Source organism: Hirsutella rhossiliensis, assembly GCF_020360975.1.
Source record: "Hirsutella rhossiliensis strain HR02 chromosome Unknown scaffold00021, whole genome shotgun sequence".
Classification (NCBI taxonomy): domain Eukaryota; kingdom Fungi; phylum Ascomycota; class Sordariomycetes; order Hypocreales; family Ophiocordycipitaceae; genus Hirsutella; species Hirsutella rhossiliensis.
The window spans coordinates 703,309-723,774 of NW_025408687.1; the positions used below are offsets into that span (position 1 = coordinate 703,309).

A 20,466-nucleotide genomic window follows, 5' to 3' on the forward strand; every position below is an offset into this window, starting at 1 on the left:
GTAGCGGGTTGCTAGTGCTACTTATGCGCGGGAGATATAGGCGGTACGGAGGACTGGCGACTGAGTACTTTGGGCATTTACAGCGCTGCATGTGCTGTAACAAGTGCGCTGAAGGGCCATTAGTAACGGTTGACGGCATTGAGTCACGACAAGCGCGCTCTCGTCAGGGAGATGCGAAATGGTGTCATTCAGGCGGTGGGGAAGAGAGGGCGGCCGCTTAACAAAGCATAATTTTACCTTGTACAAGGCCATGCACCTCCTCGATTGAGAGGTTGGCCGCTCAAAAGGGTGCAGCTGTGACGACGAATGACCAATGCCCGTTGGAAATGCGTCCTTGGCTGACGAATCACAAAGCGCATGGATGCCCGCGACGGCATTTGCTTGACAAATGCATCGCGGGCAGCGGCGGCTCGCAGCGGCTGCTCACAGCGGCTAATTTAGCCTGCGCCTCGGGCGCTGGTTGCCGACCCAAATAAGGAATGGTGAGGGTTGAGGGGCGAGGGGTGAGGGGTCTCTCCGTCCTGTACTTGATGGTCACGTGGCAGCGACGTTGCAGCAACGGGCTCTTGTGCCACGGAACTGCTGCTGCCGCTGCTACATATAGCAAGCGGAATAATGATTTGAACAAGCATAATTCATCAACGGCGGACAATCCAATCTGCAGAGTACCGATGGAACCGGCACGGCACGGCACGGCCTAGCAAACCAACCGTATGCATGCACGCGTGCATGTCCGGCATGGCAGGCAACCACACGAAGCACATATATGCTGACCACGAACCAGTTACAGCTCAAAGCTTGGTCACGTTGGGCTCTCCATACTGAGTCTCATGTCGATACATACACATGTACGGATACTGACGCGGTTGTCCTGACGTCCTTTGGTTTCTGCGGGGTCATTCATGGTCTCGAGTCGGCTGACTGGGCTGTGGAACACGATAGTCTCGTGTCCAACCTGTAGCACGGCCCAAGACTCGAGGAACCAGTCTTTCTTGCTGCCATCGTTGATTCATCGATAGACACCGTCCCATCGTTGCGCGAGCAGTAACTGTCTGGCATCACAACCAACCCAAACATGGCCTTGTGTTGGTCCATGAGTCGTCGCCAAAAAGTAGCGTGTCGGGAATCGCCTCATGGCAGCCACGCATCTTCAATCGACAGAGGGCTTGGCTCTCTGGCGCTGTGGACAGTCATAGCGGCATCTTCAGAGACACAGGGCGTCCACGACAGGTCGGACGGAGAAAAGTCGGACCTCGTTCCGGGGTCCAGGTCCCCACATCCTCAGCACGTGTTCTCTGGACCCTGCCCTGTCGTCGATTTTTAGATCGATTGATTACTAAGCTCACTGGCACCACCGCAATGCCTTTTTCATCGTCACTTCATCGCTTCTCCTCCCTCTCTTCAGGCCAGCAAAGGCGATGCGGTAACGACAGGGTTCCACCGAGGCACTGGCCGCCGTCTCTGTTCTCCGCTGGCAGCGCAGCACAAGGTGTCCAGGACCATCCTTTGCCCACAAGCCTCCTGCTCCTCCCCCCTCGACGGTCCAATCAGCTCCCGAGGTTTCTTCAGCATTGCAAACCGCATTACCTCCATCCCAGCATCGCCACACAAAGACTGGTCGCCTCGCCGACCTCCATCGACCCTCGCTCTCCACAAGCCCCAATGGCCTATCGTCTTGTCCCATAGCCAGGCTCCGCCCTACGCCCCACGCCCAGCAGTACTCCCCCTGTCGCACCAGCCGTCCAAGGGCCCCCTGTGTGCCCCTCCTTGCCCCCCTCTCGGCCATCCTCTGCTCTGAGTGCCCGCGCACGCGTGAATCGGCAGCCTCCAGTGGCCATGCCGCCAGCCTCGCCTGCAGCCAGGATCCGTGCTGTCAATCCTCGGGTTGCCAGCTGGCGACGCGCCTATTCGTGATGCCGCCCCGGCGCTCCCACAAAAAGTCTCGCGCTGGATGCCGCAGGTGCAAGGGCAGGAAGATCAAGGTGAGCCTGAGTCGTGGTGTCTGCAAGAGGCGCCACAACTGACTTCGTGGCAGTGCGATGAGATGCACCCGCGATGCGGCAACTGCGTCAAGCACGGCGTCTCGTGCGACTTCGACGGCCCCATCGCCCCGGACGAGCCCGTCCCCGACACGCCCACGGCCGTCACGCCCGCAGCCGTCACGCCCACCGTCACCCTCGCCGTCTCCGAGGCGCCTTCGCCCCAGCAGCCATCTCCTTCCCTCCATGCTCCCCCGGCCACGCCACTTCTCCCTGTCGCCTCCGCCTCCGCCTCCCCGCGACAGGTTGACAGGTTCATGGAGCTTCGGCTCCTACATCACTTCACCACCAGCACCTCAAAGACTCTCTTTACCCGGCCCCCCTCGACCGAGGATGTCTGGCAGCGCGCCGTCCCACAGATGGCCTTTGAGGGCAGGCCCTATCTGATGGATGCAATCCTCTCCGTCGCCGCCCTGCACCTTCGCTTCCAGCACCCGCGCGATGTGGCCCTCGCCCGGGCCTCCCATGCCTACACGGCTTCTGCCCTGGCCGAGTACTGCGCCTCTCTCGAGCGCGGCATCACCGCCCACAATGCCGAGGCCCTCTTTCTCACGGCGTCCCTCATCGCTTTTCAGTCGACCGCTTCGCGCATCTTCGCCAAGGACGACGCCGAGCCTGACACGGGCAACGCGCACTCGACCAGTCGCTACGTCTTGCCCATGCCCTGGTTCCATGCCTTTCAGGGCGTCAAGACCGTCGTCGCCACCTCGTGGCAGTGGATCCGCCACAGCGACATTGTCAAGGCCGTCATTGACTCTCAACCCAGCTTCCAGCTCGATCTCAACCCTCTCGGTCCCAACTCCTTTTTTGGCCATCTGCTCGACGGCCTGGATGACGAGCTTGCTAACGAGCCCGCCCAGCGCGTTTCGGCAACCAGCCAGGGCTACTCGCACGCCGTCAGTGTCCTTAACTGGGCGCACAAAAACGCCCATGCCCCCGCCGCCTTGGCCTTTCCCGCCAGCGTCTCACGCCGCTTCCTCGAAGTCGTCGAGGAGAAGCGGCCACGCGCACTCGCCATTCTCGCCTGCTTCTTCGCTCTGCTCAAGCGCATGGACAATGTGTGGTGGCTCGACAATGTGGCCCGCCGCGAGGTCACGGGCCTCGTCAGCATGCTCGAGCCAGGCTCCCCCTGGTGGCGCCATCTTGAGTGGCCGGTCCGCATCTCGGTCTGGGACGGCAACGAGATCCCCTCGGACGTCTGGGGTGCCGAGTGCGAAAGCCAGCCCCAGGGGGACAGGGGCCTCGCCGAGACCATGATGAGCCATATTGAGTTGCTGACGAGCCAGACTCGACCTCCCAAGAGCCCCTCCCTGCCCGGCGGCGGGGAGTTTGGCTTGGCTGTGGCACCTCTCGATTGATGTCTAACAAGTGTTTTTGAAGGCGAGTGAGGAATGGGTGTACTATCTAACGGGCGGCTCATCTCATGAAATGTCATTTGGAAGAGACAGGCAGCAAAGGGTACACAACGCGAGCTTCCAGAGATGATCAAAAAAGGGCGAGAGAAGAAAAAGTATCTTGTTCAGAATGGAAACAATGATTTGAAGCGAAATTGCGGGTAGACACCGTACATGGTGTGCCACCACCATCGAGTCGTATAGGGATCCACGCTGAGCCCTATCAGGGTTCCCCTGGGAGAGTCCCACGTCTTTACAATGGAACAAATTCTTTGCAAATAAGCTCCAAGGCATGTCCCAGGCCCATATCATGTTGTCAAACCGAGACCTGCTGTGGTAAGCCACCGGACAAGGCCAGGCTCACAATTCACTCTTTTCAATATGGTTCTTGCACATGGCCAGCACCGACAAATGCCTTGTAAGCGTAAGCATGTGTAGTGTCTCGAAAGCAACCGCCCGACCGAGGCGCCGCAACTCCAATCCCAAGCAGCTTCCCGTCGTCGCCTCCCTCATTGCTTTATCCTCTTGGCATCGTCCTTGGGGGCATCCGCAGCGCCCTCGGCGCCCGCCCCGGCAGCCACGTCGTCGTGCCTCGACCTCTTGAGGCCCTTCATCTTGCGGGTCTGGAGCTGGCCCAGGTCCTGCCTGCCGAGGTGGACGCGGCCGAGCTTGTCGCCCATGGAGTCGGTCGAGACGTTCTTCTTGGGGCGCTCCTCGAGGCCACGGGGCTTGCGCATGGCCTCCTTGAGCATGGCGGCGTCGGCCTCGCGCAGGCGGCCGACGCGAAAGTCCATGCGCGGACCCATCTCCTCGACCTCGACGCGCGGCAGCTTGTGGCCGCTGCGCTTGGTGCGGATCAGGTAGACGCGCAGGTGGACGGCGGGCTTGGCATCGGCGTCGACGGCGGACACGAGGTCCTCGGCCGTGACGGAGACGATGTACTGCAGGCCCTCGACGTCAATCTTGTCGGCGGGGTCGCCCCTGAAGAAGTCGAGCAGCATGCTCTTGACGAGGGTGAACTCGTTCGCGACGGGGCTCTCAAACGCGGTGCCGGCAAAGAGCACCATGGGCCGCAGGCCGACGGCAAACTTCTTGGTCTTGAACTGCTCGATGCGCCGGAACGAGTCCGGGTCGAGGTACAGCTCGAGCATGTCGAGCACCTTGAAGCCAAACATGCGGACGAGCGTCAGCGCGTGCGGGCGCTTCTTCTGGCTGCTGCCAAAGACGAGCAGGCTGGCGTCGTTCTTGTCCGAGAAGAACTCGAGCGAGGCCGGGTCCTCAAAGGGCCGGATGGCGTTCTTCTTTGTGAACTTCTTGGCCAGCGGCTGCCGCAGCGCAAAGAGGTCGTTGAGCGCGTCCTGCACCACCTGGGAGCAGCTGGTCCCGCGGAGGAAGAGGCATGTCTTGGGGTTCTCGACGGGCTTGGCCTCGCGCTTTTCCAGGGCCCGCTTGGAGCGCGCGTTGCGAGGTTTCCTGGGGTATGAATGTCAGTTTTCTTCTTCTTCTCTTCTTCTTCTTCTTCTTTTGATCTTCAATTTTGCAGAAAGAAACTGCGTATTGCGAGGGTTTCGTGACTAACACTTGGCGAAGCATGGCGCACACTCTGGGGACGCTCGAGGCTTCAAAAACTGGAAATTCCGACGACAGTTTGTCTGCCTTCTTCTCATCACCAACTTCAGAGTGCAAAGGCGGGCTCCTGGGGAAAAAAGAGTTAGCAAAAAGCCCCCCCACTCTGTTATCGATAAGCGTGGCCGGGTCGTTGCAGAGATGGACTATAGTCACGTGCCTGGGTCGCGGATCGGAAAAAATCCGGTGTCCGTGTACTCGGTACTCCGGCGGACCACCGATTCAAGTTAGGCCGCCGCCGCCGGGGAAGCAGACGACTTGCCTCGGCACTGTTCCCCACCGGCGCCGCCTGGTGACGTGACAAACCAAAATCATAGCCAAGGCGACAACCACAGATCACAGAACTGCGAGTCCGATTTTACCCCCTCCCGCGTGCTTCCCGGCTGGACTTTTCTGAATCCCGCTTGTCTCTTTTGTCACACGCGCGCCCGCATACGTACAACACACACACCGCTCCATCGCAACCGTCGATGCCGGCCTGACTGCGTCTGCCCAAAGCCTCTCGACATCACCACGCCGCATCGCCATGTCCTTCATGGGCGGGGCCGAGTGCTCCTCGGCCGGAAACCCGCTGAGCCAGTTCCAGAAGCACGTCCAGGATGATAAGACGCTGCAGCGCGACCGCCTCGCCGCCAGGGGGCCTCCCGGTGCCCAGCTCGGCGCCTTCCGGAGCCAGGCCGCCAATGCGCCGCAGGACGAGGTATGGCTCCTTGAGTCGGGCTGCCCCCCCCCCCCGCTAATCACCTTCTGTAGATGCTCGACGGTTTCCTCAACGGCGCGCCTAGCCATCCGCAAGAGTTCCCCATGCACGCCGGCCCCGCCCCGCTCAACCCGGCCCAGCAGGCGTCGATGCGCGCCAGCTCGGCGTCCCCCTCGTGGGCCCGCGACTTCAGCAGCCAGCCGGGCATTGAGGCGTCGTCGTCGGCCTTCAAGCCGCCCCCCGGCATGCACTTCAGCGCAGACGAGTTTGCCCGCTTCAACCAGATGAACGCGCAGGCGTCGTCGTCACGGTCCAGCCCCATGCAGAGCAACCTGTCGGGCCAGGTGCCCCAGCAGCGGCCCATGCTCGGCGTTGGCATGATGAACTTGGGCATGGGATACGGCATGGCGGGCCAGTCCATGTTCCAGCCCATGTACCAGAACCACCACCAGCCCCTGCAACAGCAGCCGCAACAACAACCGGACGCCAAGGGCAAGGGCAAGCTGGTGGAGCTAGACGACAGCAAGTGGGAGGAGCAGTTTGCGCAGCTCGAGCTCCAGGACAATGAGACTGCGCAGAAGCAGAGCGAACAGGACGAGGCCAACGCCGCGGAGCGCGAGCTCGACGAGATGGACAAGGCGATGCAGTCGGAGACGAATGAGTTCGGTGACTTTGAATCCATATGGAAGGGGATCCAGGCTGAGACAGCTGCTGCTAGGTCCATGGTCAACCAAGACCAATTCCTCGACCAGTTCGACCAGGAGTGGAACAACGACATGATGCACGACTTCCAGGGCATGGGCGACTGGGGCCGCTTCAGCGACCCCGTCATCGACAAGTACATGTTTGAGCAGGAAAACATGTTCCGCGACCAGAAAAGCGCGTTCGAGCAGGGCGTGCTCGTCATGAAGGACGGCGGTAACTTGTCGCTGGCGGCGCTGGCGTTCGAGGCGGCCGTCCAGCAGGACCCGGCGCACGTCGAGGCCTGGGTCTACCTCGGCCAGGCGCAGGCGCAGAACGAAAAGGAGACGGCGGCGATCCGGGCCATGGAGGAGGCGCTCAAGCTCCAACCGGACAACCTGGATGCCCTCATGGGCCTGGCCGTGTCGTACACAAACGAGGGCTACGACAGCACCGCCTACCGCACCCTCGAGCGCTGGCTCTCGGTCAAGTACCCGGGCATCCTCGACCCCAAGGACGTGCACCCGCCTGCCGACATGGGCTTCACCGACCGGCAGATGCTCCACGACAAGGTGACGGGCCTCTTCATCAAGGCGGCGCAGCTGAGCCCGGACGGCGAGCACATGGACCCGGACGTCCAGGTCGGCCTCGGCGTCCTCTTCTACGGCGCTGAGGAGTACGACAAGGCCGTCGACTGCTTCCAGTCGGCGCTGCACTCGTCGGAGCTCGGCACCTCGAACCAACAGGAGCAGGTCCACCTGCTCTGGAACCGCCTTGGCGCCACCCTCGCAAACAGCGGCCGCTCCGAGGAGGCCATTGCCGCCTACGAGCAGGCCCTCTCGCTGTCGCCCAACTTTGTCCGCGCCCGCTACAACCTCGGTGTCAGCTGCATAAACATCAACTGCCACCAGGAAGCCGCGTGCCACTTCCTCGCCGCCCTCGCCATGCACAAGTCGATTGAGACGTCGGGCCGCACCCAGGCCTACGAGATCCTCGGCAACGACGCCGCCCCGCTCGTCGACGAGGCCCTCGACCGCATGTCGGCACAGAACCGTAGCAGCACCCTCTACGACACCCTGCGCCGCGTCTTCACTCAGATGGGTCGCAGGGACTTGGCCGAGAAGACAGTCCCGGGCGTCGACCCGGACGTCTTCCGGCCCGAGTTTGACTTTTGAGCGCGTTGCCGTTCCTTTTTTCCCCTCTTAGGGGGACGACAGGGAACGGGCAGTCTAGAGGAGGCAAGGCATGGCGGGGCCACGTGTAGAGAAGAGGGTTTTGGTCCCCGTGTACATATATATTCACATTTTGCCGGTTGGATAGGAGCTGAGGAAGGGGAAATCACGGGGCTTCATGTCTTCTCGTCTCCAGCGTCGAGGGAATCGTGAATTATCGGGAGATGGCCTGTATCGTCAGAGACTGTAGGGGCTGCACATAGACGGCTAAGGAATAGCACATTCTCGCTGCTGCAGATATGGCGGCAAGACAACTTAGTCCACTGGTACCCTGGAGATCCCCAGAGCTTAAGCATGAGCCTGCATGTTTGACACGGCATAAGCACTCCGGTATGCGTCCGTCCGAGCAAGACCTGTCGTCTGAGCAACAAGTAATTTTCAGCTCGACAGGAAAAGTAGAAACAAGACGCGGGCCGGCTGCCACGAGAAGCGCGCGTGTGCACAGAGCACGTTGCCGTGCCGTCTACCCAACGAGGGAAAGGGGGAGCTGTGTTCCAGGAGCACGGTGCCCTCGCGGCAGGCTTTCCAGCTGACCCAGCATCCGCGCAGCACACCCGCTTAGCCCCAGGGCGTCCATGTTGTCCTAGGATCCCCATGCGGCGGCTTTGCCTGCCGCTAACTCGAAATAACCACCGCCCACGTTCCGGAGCGGGCTTCTCGACCGTGGGCGTGTGGAATCGTGGACACCGGGCGCTAGCTAGTCGGCATGTTTCCGCCCTCGAGGGGGGAGAAAGACGCAAACAACACTGAATCAAAATGGGCTACTATTCGTCAACACGGGAATTCGAAACGCTATACCGTGGAGCTCAGAATTCTAGATCTTCAAGTCGGATCTCTACCTTCGAAACAGGTGGCCGCAAGACCACAACGCTAGTCCCTTGTAACGCCGGGGTGGGACTCCGGGCCAATCGATGGGCCATAAGAATGTCACTTGCAGCTTACCGCGTGCATGTTTCCCGAGTGGTCTGGCTGGTGTAGGTTTCCTTGCTGGGTGTCTCACAGGGCGACGAGGAAGCACGGCCTCTTCCCCGTGCCCTGGCCGCGGAATTTGTTCGACATGATGTGACGGAGGAGTCGGCGTCCAAGCCTGTCCTGTACGAGGCCGTCGAGGCGAGACGGCGCAAGAGCCCCCATAGCCGTCCTCTCAAGACACACGGCGGTAACACGCGAAGCATAAACCCGTCAAGGCAGGCTTGCCGGTGCGAGTAGCGAGCATCTCGTGTCCTTTTTTCCTCTTCCGCGAGCAAATGTAAGTGGAAGCGAGTGAATTGTGTGCATCATGGCTGTCGCATGGGTATCGATATTGTTTATGCGGTTGGCATAGCGCTTCCTTGGTCCTTGTTGGTCTCACCATGCCAGAGAGGTTCGTCCTCCGCCGCCACTCGAGATGCAGCGCCCACGGCAGTTGGTCATGCCAATGCTGTTGTACCCAAACCTTCGAGTCAACCTTCTCCTTTAGCAGTGTTATTTCACGGCGCGCCATGTCTCGGGCGACCTCGCCCTCCTAACGAACCGCCGAAGACAGCGTCAATGCGCCATCTAACCTGCGCGTTGGCGACAAAGTGAAGATTTGCCAAAGCACTTTCAATCCTTGACTGACTGATAAGGATGGGCACATGACTAGATGAGTCCTGCCCTTGCGTGCGAGCCGGCAGAAGCAACTGAAGTCGCCAACGCTGAGCGTCCTTGCTCCTAGCGCCCGATATGCTTCGTACAGCATGTCTCACACCCATTATCCCCACCCCCGGGGGGCTTCAATGGTCGACGCTGCGGTGGACCTGACCACGGTAGGTAGTGGGCAGGCTGCAGCTTTTCACTTTGAGATATCGATCACACCAGATCCGTTCGTGCTTTGTTCCACGGAATGACAGTGGCGAGAGGGCGGCGACCCGGGCTTTCGGTGCCAAGTCGAGATGCTTATCAAGGTCATGGTCGAGTGCAGAGCCCCAAAGAACTGCAGGCGTCCTCGAAGAGCCCAAGGCCCGCTCTCGTCCGGGTGTCACGGAATCAACAGACGGCAACCAGGCACGCCAAGAGCCGAACCCCAAAGGGGTGGAGAAGACGGCACCCTTGCTAGCATCGGCTTAATTCGTCGACTGGCGACGCGCTCAGGAAGTCCAGATATGACTGCGATGCCTGGCAGGCACACAATTAGCCAGCCCCCGGGCTAAGCCATGACCGAGAGGAGGCACTTTGACGATGTAACGTGCCGGCCGACCATATCTGTGCAAGCCGGACTCGACTTGCCGCGGAGGTGTTGCGCGCGGTTCCAAGGGTCCCAACGGGGACATGCCTCCAGCTTGCTCCGCCATCATAATATCTCGACAGTATCAGCCATTCATGGCATCAAAGGACACTCTCGATCGCGGGAACCTGATTGCCGGTCGTTGGCTTGGCACGTCGTTGACAAGGCTATTGTGCGTGGCCGCATGGGGGAACAACAGGTGGCCATGCCAGCACCAAAGCCACGTTGACCCATTTCGCTTCTCCCGCCGAGAAGACTGTGAAATGCCCTCGAGGGGTCCTAGTGTCGTTTCGGGAGAAACATACACAGGCGGGCCGTCATTAATCGTACATACAACTTGAGAAGAAACATTTCGCATTGCGTCACAGATCAAGGATGAGGGATCGTAGAAGAGGCGAAAAAGAAAAGCAACTCGAGACAGCCATGGAAAAAATAGAGACGGAGTGTATGTATATAGCCGGCCCAAGCTATTTTCGCATGCCAGCATTAGGCGCTTGTCTCAGGTCAAGGACGGTTGTGATAGGCTGGTATATGGGGTCCTTTGGCGGGGAGGAAAGAGACAACTTCGTGGCAAATTACCCCAGATACCCCAGTCTAAGCAAGAGGGCCAGGGAGGCCTTCTCGTGGATTTGAGCCATCCACGGGCCAAAATGGCCAAAATGCGTGCCATGATTCGGGTTCGCGAAATCGCCTCCAGGCTCGGAAAGGAGAACCGAAGCCGGATGCGATTTCGCAAGGATGGTGGACAAGGGATCCCACCCGTTCGTCTTGCTTTGCAGGCCGTGCACGGTCAGTCCATCCGATCATGGCCGGGTGCCAGGCCAAGGGGTGTGCTTGATAGAGGATCGCGATTCTAGGCCATGTTTTGCGAAGGACAGCCGTGATCACGGCGGCGACAACCCTGCTTCTTTGCAGGAGACTGCCTCAACGAGCAATGGTGATTTCCTCATGCGCTTGAGCACGACAAAGTTGCACGCCCCCAGAACAGGGCGCGGAGGCGGGACGCGCATCGTCGAGCCGAGCCGCGGCGCGGAATGAAATGAGATCACCACCGACCCCAAGGGATCGGAGAGGGGACGGCACCCGCTACGGGCTGACCGGGAAAATGAGCAACGGCATGCCGTCCGTGGCCACAAGGTGCCACGGCGCCTCTCAGAAAGAGACGAGTGGCTGTCGCAAGTGCGGCGGGGGTGGTTCAACACGAGAGGTGGCGCCAGACATTTCAAATGTTGGCAAACCTACAGTTGAGCTTTGGTCAGTGTTATTCGAACCCTGATGTCTGTACGGAGAGACAGGTCGGGGAAATGTCGACATGTCTTCTCTCAAAGCGCCCTTTGGGAGGGGAGACGAACCACGTGGGCGGCGCTGGGCAATCCACCCTGCACGGACGCGAACCAACGGAAAGCTCCCGCTCCTTGGTTTCTCGGGGCACGTCTATACCGTGTGGGGGCGTGTAGTAAGCGTCGGGGGAAGAGTCTCGTTGGTTGCCATGTCCCCCAGCGGCCCAACCGCGCGAGTAGACAGCGCCGATGCTCGAACCTATCGCGCCGCACCAAGGTAGGCAGCTGTTCTCTTCTCCCCGGGGCAATGAGGAGGGAACAAGGCCGTCTGCTATCACAAAGTCGTGCCTGTCTGTTCGCCATTGTCCTAAAAACCATTGGAGCAGCGCCACCAGACATCCATTGGCCGCGGGTCGTTGGTGGATGCTCGCGTGGCCGCATGTCCAGGGAGGGGAAAAGCAAGTCGTCGGACGCTCGTGGAGGAAAACTCGAGCCGGCCAGGAGGGGGAAGAGGCGGCGAGCCCTTGGTGATGTTTCTTTTGACGATTCGTTGCATACGCTTCGCCATCGAGGAGTTGCTTTTCAGACCTTTTGCTGATCTGGCCTGATTATTGATCCCCCGCAGAGAGATGAAGACGGTGAGAGTGAGTGGCAGGCGTCGGATAGCCACAAGGGTTTTCGGGACCCTGCTTCGATCCGGGACGAGGTACTTTCTGGCCAGGTACTCGGCACAAGGCGTCCCAGCGATTTCAGCTCGCCACGTTGCGCGCTGTCATGTTGTACACAAAACCTCGCTGCTGCCCGCACCTGAGGTACCGGGTATCTCGAGCCAGCAGGCGCCGTGTTTGGATACGTGGTCGTTTCGCGCACTGTGTCGTTTCAACATGCTGACATGATATATCATCTCCTGCTTCACGCTACCCGACAGTGCTAAACAGCCATATATAGTCTCGATCCCTACTCCGTACGCTTGTCAGGGCTCCTGGAAAAGCGTCTGTGCATGTAAACAAGATACAGTACAGTACGCTTTCTCGCGGCGCTTGGCGCGGTGACTTGTTAACGGGCGACACGACAGGCCAGCCTCCATACTACACGTTGCGCCTCAATCAAAGGTGCAGACGCTATTGATGACGATGCGTCTTGCCCGCTTCGGCAGCTTGACACACATGGCGGCCCAGACGGCTGAACGTTATCCCCAGGTACCGTCATCGAGACGCCGTCATGCTCCTTTGCCGCAGCAAGGCGCTAAGCAACACGGTGCGGATCCATCCTCAGCAGCGGAACAGGGGCTCAGCATTCCCGCACCGCCCGACGATGCGATGCGGGGCCGTTTCGGCGAGGATATTCAAGTCTCGATGAAAAGCAAAGCTGCGTCGCGGAGCAGGGTCCCAAGATTGCCATGTCTTGGCCTCGACAAGAGAGATGAGAGGCGACACACGTCCCTGCCCCCCTGGCTCCCTTGATCAAAGCAATCTGCTGGTCTGAAGGGAGTTTGTTTGATCGGGGAGGACTGGTTACGTGTGCGTGCCATGCAGCCTACAGTACAAGTACAGTACACACAGGTTGACAGGCTCCATGGGCATGTGGCCTCTCCATGTCAACCTTGGGCACTGCGGAACAAGGAGACCCCGAAACAAGCTGGCTGCATGTCGTCGCGAACCCGTCGAGCACAGCCAGGAGATGAACGCAGCACAGGGCCATGCCTGCTTCTCGCGCGTGGATGGCTTTCCAATGGCGTCGCGCGGCTTGAAGCCATGGCCGCTTGGCTGGGTGTGAAAGGCATGAGGGGGACGAGGAAACTTCACGTGGCGAGCAGTCGATGGCGCATTGCTCGGGTGAGCGCAAAGGCTTTCGGGAAATGCACGGGCCGCCTGCCGTGCAGCCCCCTGGCGTAGCCAAAAGGTCCATGGCATCTGATTCATCCCTGTCCCGGCAGACGGCACGAGGGTCCCCGGCTCGCCCAGCAAGCCACTGCTAGCCCGACGCCCCATCCTGGCCCTTGTTCCCGCCCCCTCTCGTGGGGATGCGAACCGGACGTTGAACGCATGCCTCTGCAAGCATGGAGACTCTTTCCTGTGGCCGCGACACTGAGATGAGGGGAGAGGGCAGTGCGATGCACCTTCCGAGGGAGTACCACCGCCACAGCAGCTTGAAAAAGAAAAGAAACACCTCGAGGGATCCCATTGCAGCCGAGCAAGCCGCCGCCACGTGGAGGTGCTGCCCTTCGAGTTGTGGCGGAATGCCCAGCAAGAGGAGATTGCCGTATGCATGTATGTGTATGTATCAGTATGGGCGAGCTTGTTGTTTCTCAACATCATCCCGGGAAGGATCGTGGCAAGAAAGGCACACATCCAACAGCCCGCGGCCAGCTGCTGGCATGCATGCATGTGACGGCATCGCGTGCCGGGGTACGGGAGGGGTGTGACGGGCTGATGCCACAAGGCTGTCATAGGCCGAGAAGAACGGCGACCATTGGTTACACTTTCTGGCCCCCCTCCCCTCTCTTGATCCTCCACACGCACACAGCTGGCGCACGCGCTCCTGTAGTGCTGCACGTTGCTGACATGAAGCTCCTGCGTGCACGGAGTCCGAAGTGGTGGGTGACGGGTACAGTACATGAATTCTCCGTACTTGACTTAGGTACTGTATCTAGGTTCCTAGGTATTACCTAGTAGCAACGCCTCCAATGACAGAGCCTACTAATATATGCCCACGGCATCGGTCGTGTCCATATTTCTAGCTTTCGAACTGCTTGTTTGCATCTGGCCTGGTCCCGAGCCCATTCACCGTGTGGATGCCGGGAGTGGCCTCGAATGCCACACACATACACCGACGCCCATGTATGCATATACGATGTCCTGATACGCACGACTTTGCATCTTTGTTAGCGGCCGTTTTCTTCACGCCAGAGGCCGCGTCTGCCTCCTCCCGTACGACGAATGTATGCTGTCGAGGAAAAAGCAAAACACCATGCTCGGCCGAGTGCGGTCTACAGAAGTGCCTACACAGGCCCTCCCCGTGTCTTGGATAGGTCTGCACAGGATGCCCTGGCGCGTATGTACCTACATATACCTAAGTATGGATGTACTCTACTGTACGTGCGACGGAGCATTGCTGCCGCCCATCCGCCGCGAACAATCGGAGAGTGACGCGACGGGCGGCGGGGGTTGTATGTACAGTACTTCATGGTGATAGGAGGGAAGGAGGGGGCCCATGCCTTGCAGCCGTGATGGTACGTATACAACAGCACTGCAAAGTGTGCTCTCCGTATTACTTAAGGCACCTATCTAGGTACCTATCCTCCGCATGTACTGTACTTTGCAGATACGGTGCAAGTAATCATTTATACATACTGTGCGCATGTAGAGGCATTGCCTGATGCTGCCCTGGCATCTTCCTTTTAGAGACGGGGACTCGTGGGTCGCCCCCTTCGTGAAGCCGGAGCCCCGGACCGTCTGTGGGCAATGGGTTCGGTACAGCATCAAGCGGCAAGAGAACGTGTGGTTGCAACCAGACGGCCGACCTTTATTCCACGGGGGAGGGGCCCCACAAAAGAACCTACCACAGCGCTCGGAGGCGATCAAGACTGCTCGTGGTCCCATTGCTGCGTGACTAACAACGTCGCCGCATCTCATCCGTGCATCCGCCCGCCTTAAATGCACAGTACCTGCTCGGAGGAATCAAGACTTGCGGATCCAGGCATGTATGTACGACGGGTCTGTGACTATCCCGACACCACGACAATCGTCGTGTCTTCTGCTGCCGCTGCTGTGCATGTACTGTATATACCTACAGAACATGGGCAAGTCAACCGCCGGCCCTCCTCGCCGTGGACCGACAGACAGCGCGCCGGGCTCCCACACAGTTTAGCTCCCGACGTGCTAGCCGGGGGGTATGGGAGAGGGAACGCCCCCGTGCCCGTGCCCGTGCACAGGCAACCTTGTGCTGTCGGTCTGTCTCGTCCGAGCGCTGCCTCCCGCCCGCGGGCCGCAAGTTGGAGAGATCAAGTCTGAGAGCGCTTTAGAGCGCTTTCGAGGTTCCTGCTAATAAGAATGTGCTACCTCCTGACAGGCGACAGACCCGCGCGTGCCGAAGGATGCCACGCCACGCACGTTTTTTTCCCTGGGCAGCCGACGCACATGCCTGTACGTGGCAGGTCCCTAATGCAGTACCCACGGCTTGTAGGAGGAAGCGTAGCATCGCCAAAGTTCCTGCGGACTGGTTGGGGGGTAGAGGGCAGGTACAGTACTCATTCATGCATGTAGAACTGCAAGTGGCTGCTGCACTCGGAAATGTTCCGAGGATTTGGTTGCCGGGCGCTTTCCTTCTCTGGGCTGGCTTGCTTTGCCGACCCATGTGTACTGCGCCCTTGGCTGCAGGGCGTCGTGCTCCGCGTGTTTCGAGGCCGAGGGTGCCTCGACACATGGCCCCCGGCGGGCGGCTGCTACCAAGTCTCCATGTGCATCGGCTTTTGGGGGTACAAGGAGGATCTGCACCACGTCTGCCAACGGACCCAAAAACCCAATTTTCCTGGGCTGTGGATCTCCTGGCCAGCCGCAAGTCCCCAGCGCCTGCAGTACCGGTATAAACCGAAGTCCTAGCTGGCGCAGAGTCCCGAGAGCCGGTCCTTGGTGCGAAGACCTTTACCCCAAACGGCAAGGGTGGCTCTCTAGCTAGACTGGGGCACTTCATCGTCCCCATTTCATCCACGAGCCAGGGTGTACGTACCTACACAGAGGTACTTTCGTACCTACCTAGAACAAAACGAAATGACAAAAAAAAAGCAATCGTCGTCGTTGGTGGGAGGCCCCAGGCGAGGCTTGTTCCTCCTCTGACACAGGCTTCTGTTCCTTGCAACCAACCCTCTCCTCTCGCTCGCCCAGACGCCCCGCGGGGACTCGTCCTCTGTGCAATCAGTCGGAAGAAAGAAGAGGAGAAGCTCCTGACGACCGGTGCGCAGCTGGCCGGGCACAATAGACGTTGAGTCCCGATTCGCGCCTACTGCCACCTCCCTCTTGGGTGCCTTGGACTACTACCTACATTGGGTACTTGCCTTGCGTCCCGGAGTGCCCACATAATTAATAGTCGCTCTGTATGTACATGCTCGCGTGTCTGAAAAGGCCGACATGGCGAGCACGAGCACCCACCAAGCTGCCGAGGGCCTACCGTAGCTGGACAGGCACATGTAGCCCGGCCGTTTTCATCGCCTTGTTCTTGCCAAGATACTAACGTACGGTATCTTGGACACGCCTCTTGGCAAGGCGGAGGCAGCCTGACTGACTGGCAGGACCCGCGACGACGCATGCACAGTGCCGCACGTGGATCATTTACCCGTGGCCGTAGGTTGTGCGTGGTATTTGCAGGGGTACCGGTGGTTGCATTGGCCCGACCCTCGCCCTGATGGCCGCCCCCTCCCCCCAAGCTCCCAACGCGGACTGCATCATAGGTAGGTCGGTAGCTAAAGTTGTGTGTGCATTGGTGTATGCGGTCGGTATTCATGTGTGCACGAGAATGGTGCTGCTGCGTCCTCACACGTGTGAATGCATGTACTGTACTGTACCTACCTATTACTGGGCAGATGGGATTGAGGATGGATGTGGTACAAAGTACCTACTGCGTACAACAGCGCAGGCACAAATCCTCCCCGCAGGGCCACGTTCCCTGGCGCCCACACCCGCCCCCCGAAGTCTGTCGGTGTTAGCCCTAGCGCAAACTGGCTACGGCCGCCCAGGGGGGGTTCTCCCAGGTAGCTCCTCGGCCAGCGGTGTTGGCACTGCCTCTAGCGGGCCATACAGTGCCCCCCCATGTGCAAGGTACCACGGATGATGCCCCCTCCCTCCCCGGCCAAGGTACCTCAGAGATTGTGGATGTCGACAGGTGGGGGCTCCTGGGGTGTGGTGTCCCTGTCTGCTCAGCGTTTCTCTGCCGTGCCTCTTGAACCGATTCCCAATTCCATCCGTACTTCCTACTCTGCTCTCTCCCCTACCACGCCTTGCTCGGCGGCCTCGCCTCAACCTCAACTTTTCGCCTCTCCCTCATTCTTCTCCCCTCTCACTTTCTCACTCTCTCTCTCTCTCTCTCACTCCCCGCCCCCCCCCCCCCCAACCGCGGATCAGCAACAGGAGGGGTCGAGCCAAAATCACATCCCCCAAACAATCGCCGCCCCTGGTCATGCACCACGTTTATCGCGCCAGCTCGACCAACTCGGCCTCGCAAACTCGAGTCTTGATGGTGCGCTCGTGGGCCTCTTGACGCCTTCCTGCCGTCCGCCTTCCTACCCGCCTCCCTCTCGAGGGTGTCTGGCGCTCCTCTGTTTCTCGTCTCTCCCTATCTCTGGCTCGTCGTCGGCCTCGCGACCACCTTGCAAACGCCAATTGCCCGTCTCGCGTCTGTTTGCTCGGCATCCGCGTCTCGTGTGTGCCAACCATTTTGTGTCTCCCCTTCGTGCCAGACAACCATCGGGACGCTGCCGACAAACACTCCCTTTCGACGACATCTCGGCGACTACGGGCGGTTTCATCTTTTCGCCTCTGTATTTTTCTTCTTCATCTTTCCTCCCCCTTCAACTCCCTCTTTCACCTTCCTCTCCCTCATTTCTCGACCTTCCTACTCGCCGTACCCAGAAAAACTCAACCCTCTGTTTTAGTCTCTTTTGTTTTACTCGACTACGGTCATGGATATGCACGCCCAGCAGCAGCGGTCTGCGCCTGCCAAGGCGGCCGGCCTGACAAACATCCTCAACCAAGACGATCAGCCGCCATCGCGCAAGGCTCCTTTGCCTCAGCTTCGCGACTCTGGCTTCTATTCGACGGCCGAGGCGCCTAGCAAGCGTACGTCGCGGGCTGCTCCCCCTCCTCCTCGAACCCGCGCCCCCATGCTTTGCTCACGCCCGACTGTACAGATACCTCGGCTGCCTCGTTCATCGTCAACGGGCTCAGCCCCACTGCTTCTGGCTACCAGTCGTCGTCTGCGGACAAGACGCCTTCGCCTGTCGCCGCCAACATGGTGCCGCAAGCCCTCGTCTCCCCCTCTGCTAGCAACATGAGTGTCGCTTCGATGGTTTCGCCCACGAGCCCTGGTGCTCTCGATCAGCGTCGATTCGATCGGCCGACGTCACTCGAGTCGCAGGGCCACGGCGGGGCCTCGTTGGGGGATAATCTCATGGCTGGGGTTTCGGCGGCGAGGCGCGAGAGCGTTGACAGCAGAATCAACCAAGGCTTCAGCGACATGCGCTTGGGCGGCTCGCCATACACGAGCAACAACCAATCCACGACGTCGATCCAGAATACTCTCCACTCCCAACGGAACCCCCGCCCCGGGCTCGAGGCATTGTCGGTGCACAGGATTTCAAACGGCTACCAGCCGAGCGCAGACAGAAATCCGGAACCCAAGACGGTCAAGACGGCGCCAGCCATCACAGGCCCTGCCACCGGCCACATTGCCCGAGCCGCGGAGCCGACTAAGGGTCAAGCATGGGCGTTCCCCGAGGAGGAGATTCAGAGAGTAGGGCCGCCGGGCCTGTACGATGATTCGAGGCGGAGCAGCATCACCGAGTCGATTGCTAGCAGCCAATTCACCACGGAATCACGCTTGCCGCCCGGTCAGCGCAGACTCGAGGATGGCTCGGAGCACGGTCGCCTGTCCCACATCACGACCGACTTCCCGCCCGTTCATCACCATAGCATGCAGCATAAGCAGCTCAGTGACCTCCAGGCAGAGGAAAACAACGGTGCCACCGGGTCTCAGCCTTACAGTCGGACGCCGGAGCTGAGGGTCAGCCACAAGCTGGCCGAGCGGAAGCGACGGACTGAAATGAAGGAGCTATTTGACCAATTGCGGGATCTGATGCCCCAGGAGCGCGGATCAAAAGCTTCCAAGTGGGAGATCCTGACTAAAGGTAAACATGGGAGAGGCTCGTTGATCGCGGCATCGTCCTCCGTGCTGACACTCTCGGCAGCCATTGCGGAGCACCAGCGACAGAGCGAGCATCTTCGACTGCTGCAATCCCACTACAACACCGCACTGGCCGAGAACGAGATGCTTCGCCGCGAGCTGCACAGCCTGCGAGGGGATGGCGCACATTCGAGCAGCCATCCCCCTCAAGGGCCGGCGCCACCACCGCCGTCACAGCATCAGCAGCAACCCCATCCGCAACAGCAACAGGGCTCACAGCCTGGACCGTACACGTCCGATCCGTACGCTGGCGCAAGCCGCACAGAGCTGCCACCGCTTCGGTCCATCAGCAACAGCATACCCAACGGACCAGACTCGATGACTGGTGTCCAGTACGAGGCACCTCGCGTCAATGGATACCGACACGAGCGATACTGAGCGGCGTGACGCGAAAGCTCTTGACGATGCTCGCTTTTTCCATGTCCAACAAGCCGAGGCACGACTGAACGACAGGCACAGAGGCCATGACTTGAATGGCACCGTCGGCAGGTGGGACCCGCAGACATGGAGTCTTGGACGCTGCCCCGTGATCATACACGAGACATTTGCATCCGGGACGCTTCGGTTGTGTCGCCATGGTGCCATCATCATCCTCTCTCTTCATTTCGATTTTACCCTTTCGTCGACTCTATTTCTGGACCGCCAGGATGGCGGCCAATGTACAACTGTCGGCGACACGGGCCGACGCACCACACGACGGTGGTGACTCGATTTTCTTTGACTCAATTTCCTTTTCGGGCTGTGTCCCGTTCGTCACACATTCCCACGACAATGAGAGGGGCGTCTTGCTTCTTTTTGTCTAGTGTATCAGATAAAAACCTTGGTAATTTTCCGCGACCTGGGAGGAGCGAGTTGCATGGCTGGAAAGGGACCGTTGGCGGGCCCGAGTACAGGCACGGTTGGAACGGCTCGGCAGAACCAGGGACGCGACATTGGAGAGGGCACGAGAGATGGAGCCGGGCGTAGATACCCATTTGCTGAGACGGATTTGAAAAACCAAAAAGGGGAGGACCGGGGGGATGGACGCCTTGGGGATGTCGAGGGGTGTGCGATGTACGGAGTAGCTGACGGCATTGTCCTCGGTAATTGACGCCCACAGGCAAGGAGAAGAGAAAGCGTGCCGAGGACCAGGCGCCTTGCCATGATTGAGCTCGGCCTGGGAGGAGAGTGAGCGTGTGGTGTCAAGATGGAGGCATGGCGGTGGCTGCTAGCTGCATCATGAGGAGCTCTGCTTGTGTGTACGAGTAGATCTATGTAAGTGTGTTTTCACGGGGCATGGCACCTGGTTAAGGACTTGAATAAGCATGCCCGCGTCA

The 20,466-nt window shown here is 59.7% G+C and overlaps 4 protein-coding genes across 4 annotated transcripts; 3 read left to right on the forward strand and 1 right to left on the reverse strand.

Annotated features, from left to right (window-relative positions):
• Positions 1 to 1,913: 1,913 nt before the first annotated feature.
• HRG_11604 (fungal zn(2)-Cys(6) binuclear cluster domain-containing protein) lies at positions 1,914 to 3,397 on the forward strand (the record flags this gene model as incomplete). The annotated part of the gene is made up of 2 exons (XM_044870074.1): positions 1,914 to 1,982; positions 2,036 to 3,397. The coding sequence occupies 2 exons, from the start codon at positions 1,914 to 1,916 to the stop codon at positions 3,395 to 3,397; spliced, it is 1,431 nt and encodes a 476-aa protein (XP_044714971.1).
• Positions 3,398 to 3,942: 545 nt separating this feature from the next.
• HRG_11605 (brix domain-containing protein) lies at positions 3,943 to 5,026 on the reverse strand (the record flags this gene model as incomplete). The annotated part of the gene is made up of 2 exons (XM_044870075.1): positions 3,943 to 4,906; positions 5,013 to 5,026. 2 exons carry the CDS (start codon positions 5,024 to 5,026, stop codon positions 3,943 to 3,945), a joined length of 978 nt encoding a protein of 325 aa, XP_044714972.1.
• A 559-nt stretch (positions 5,027 to 5,585) lies between these two features.
• On the forward strand, positions 5,586 to 7,615 carry HRG_11606 (tetratricopeptide repeat domain-containing protein; the record flags this gene model as incomplete). The annotated part of the gene is made up of 3 exons (XM_044870076.1): positions 5,586 to 5,759; positions 5,813 to 6,425; positions 6,495 to 7,615. The coding sequence occupies 3 exons, from the start codon at positions 5,586 to 5,588 to the stop codon at positions 7,613 to 7,615; spliced, it is 1,908 nt and encodes a 635-aa protein (XP_044714973.1).
• A 10,255-nt stretch (positions 7,616 to 17,870) lies between these two features.
• Positions 17,871 to 19,528, forward strand: HRG_11607 (helix-loop-helix DNA-binding domain-containing protein; the record flags this gene model as incomplete). Its single annotated transcript, XM_044870077.1, has 4 exons — positions 17,871 to 18,027; positions 18,099 to 19,094; positions 19,155 to 19,306; positions 19,355 to 19,528. 4 exons carry the CDS (start codon positions 17,871 to 17,873, stop codon positions 19,526 to 19,528), a joined length of 1,479 nt encoding a protein of 492 aa, XP_044714974.1.
• Positions 19,529 to 20,466: the final 938 nt, after the last annotated feature.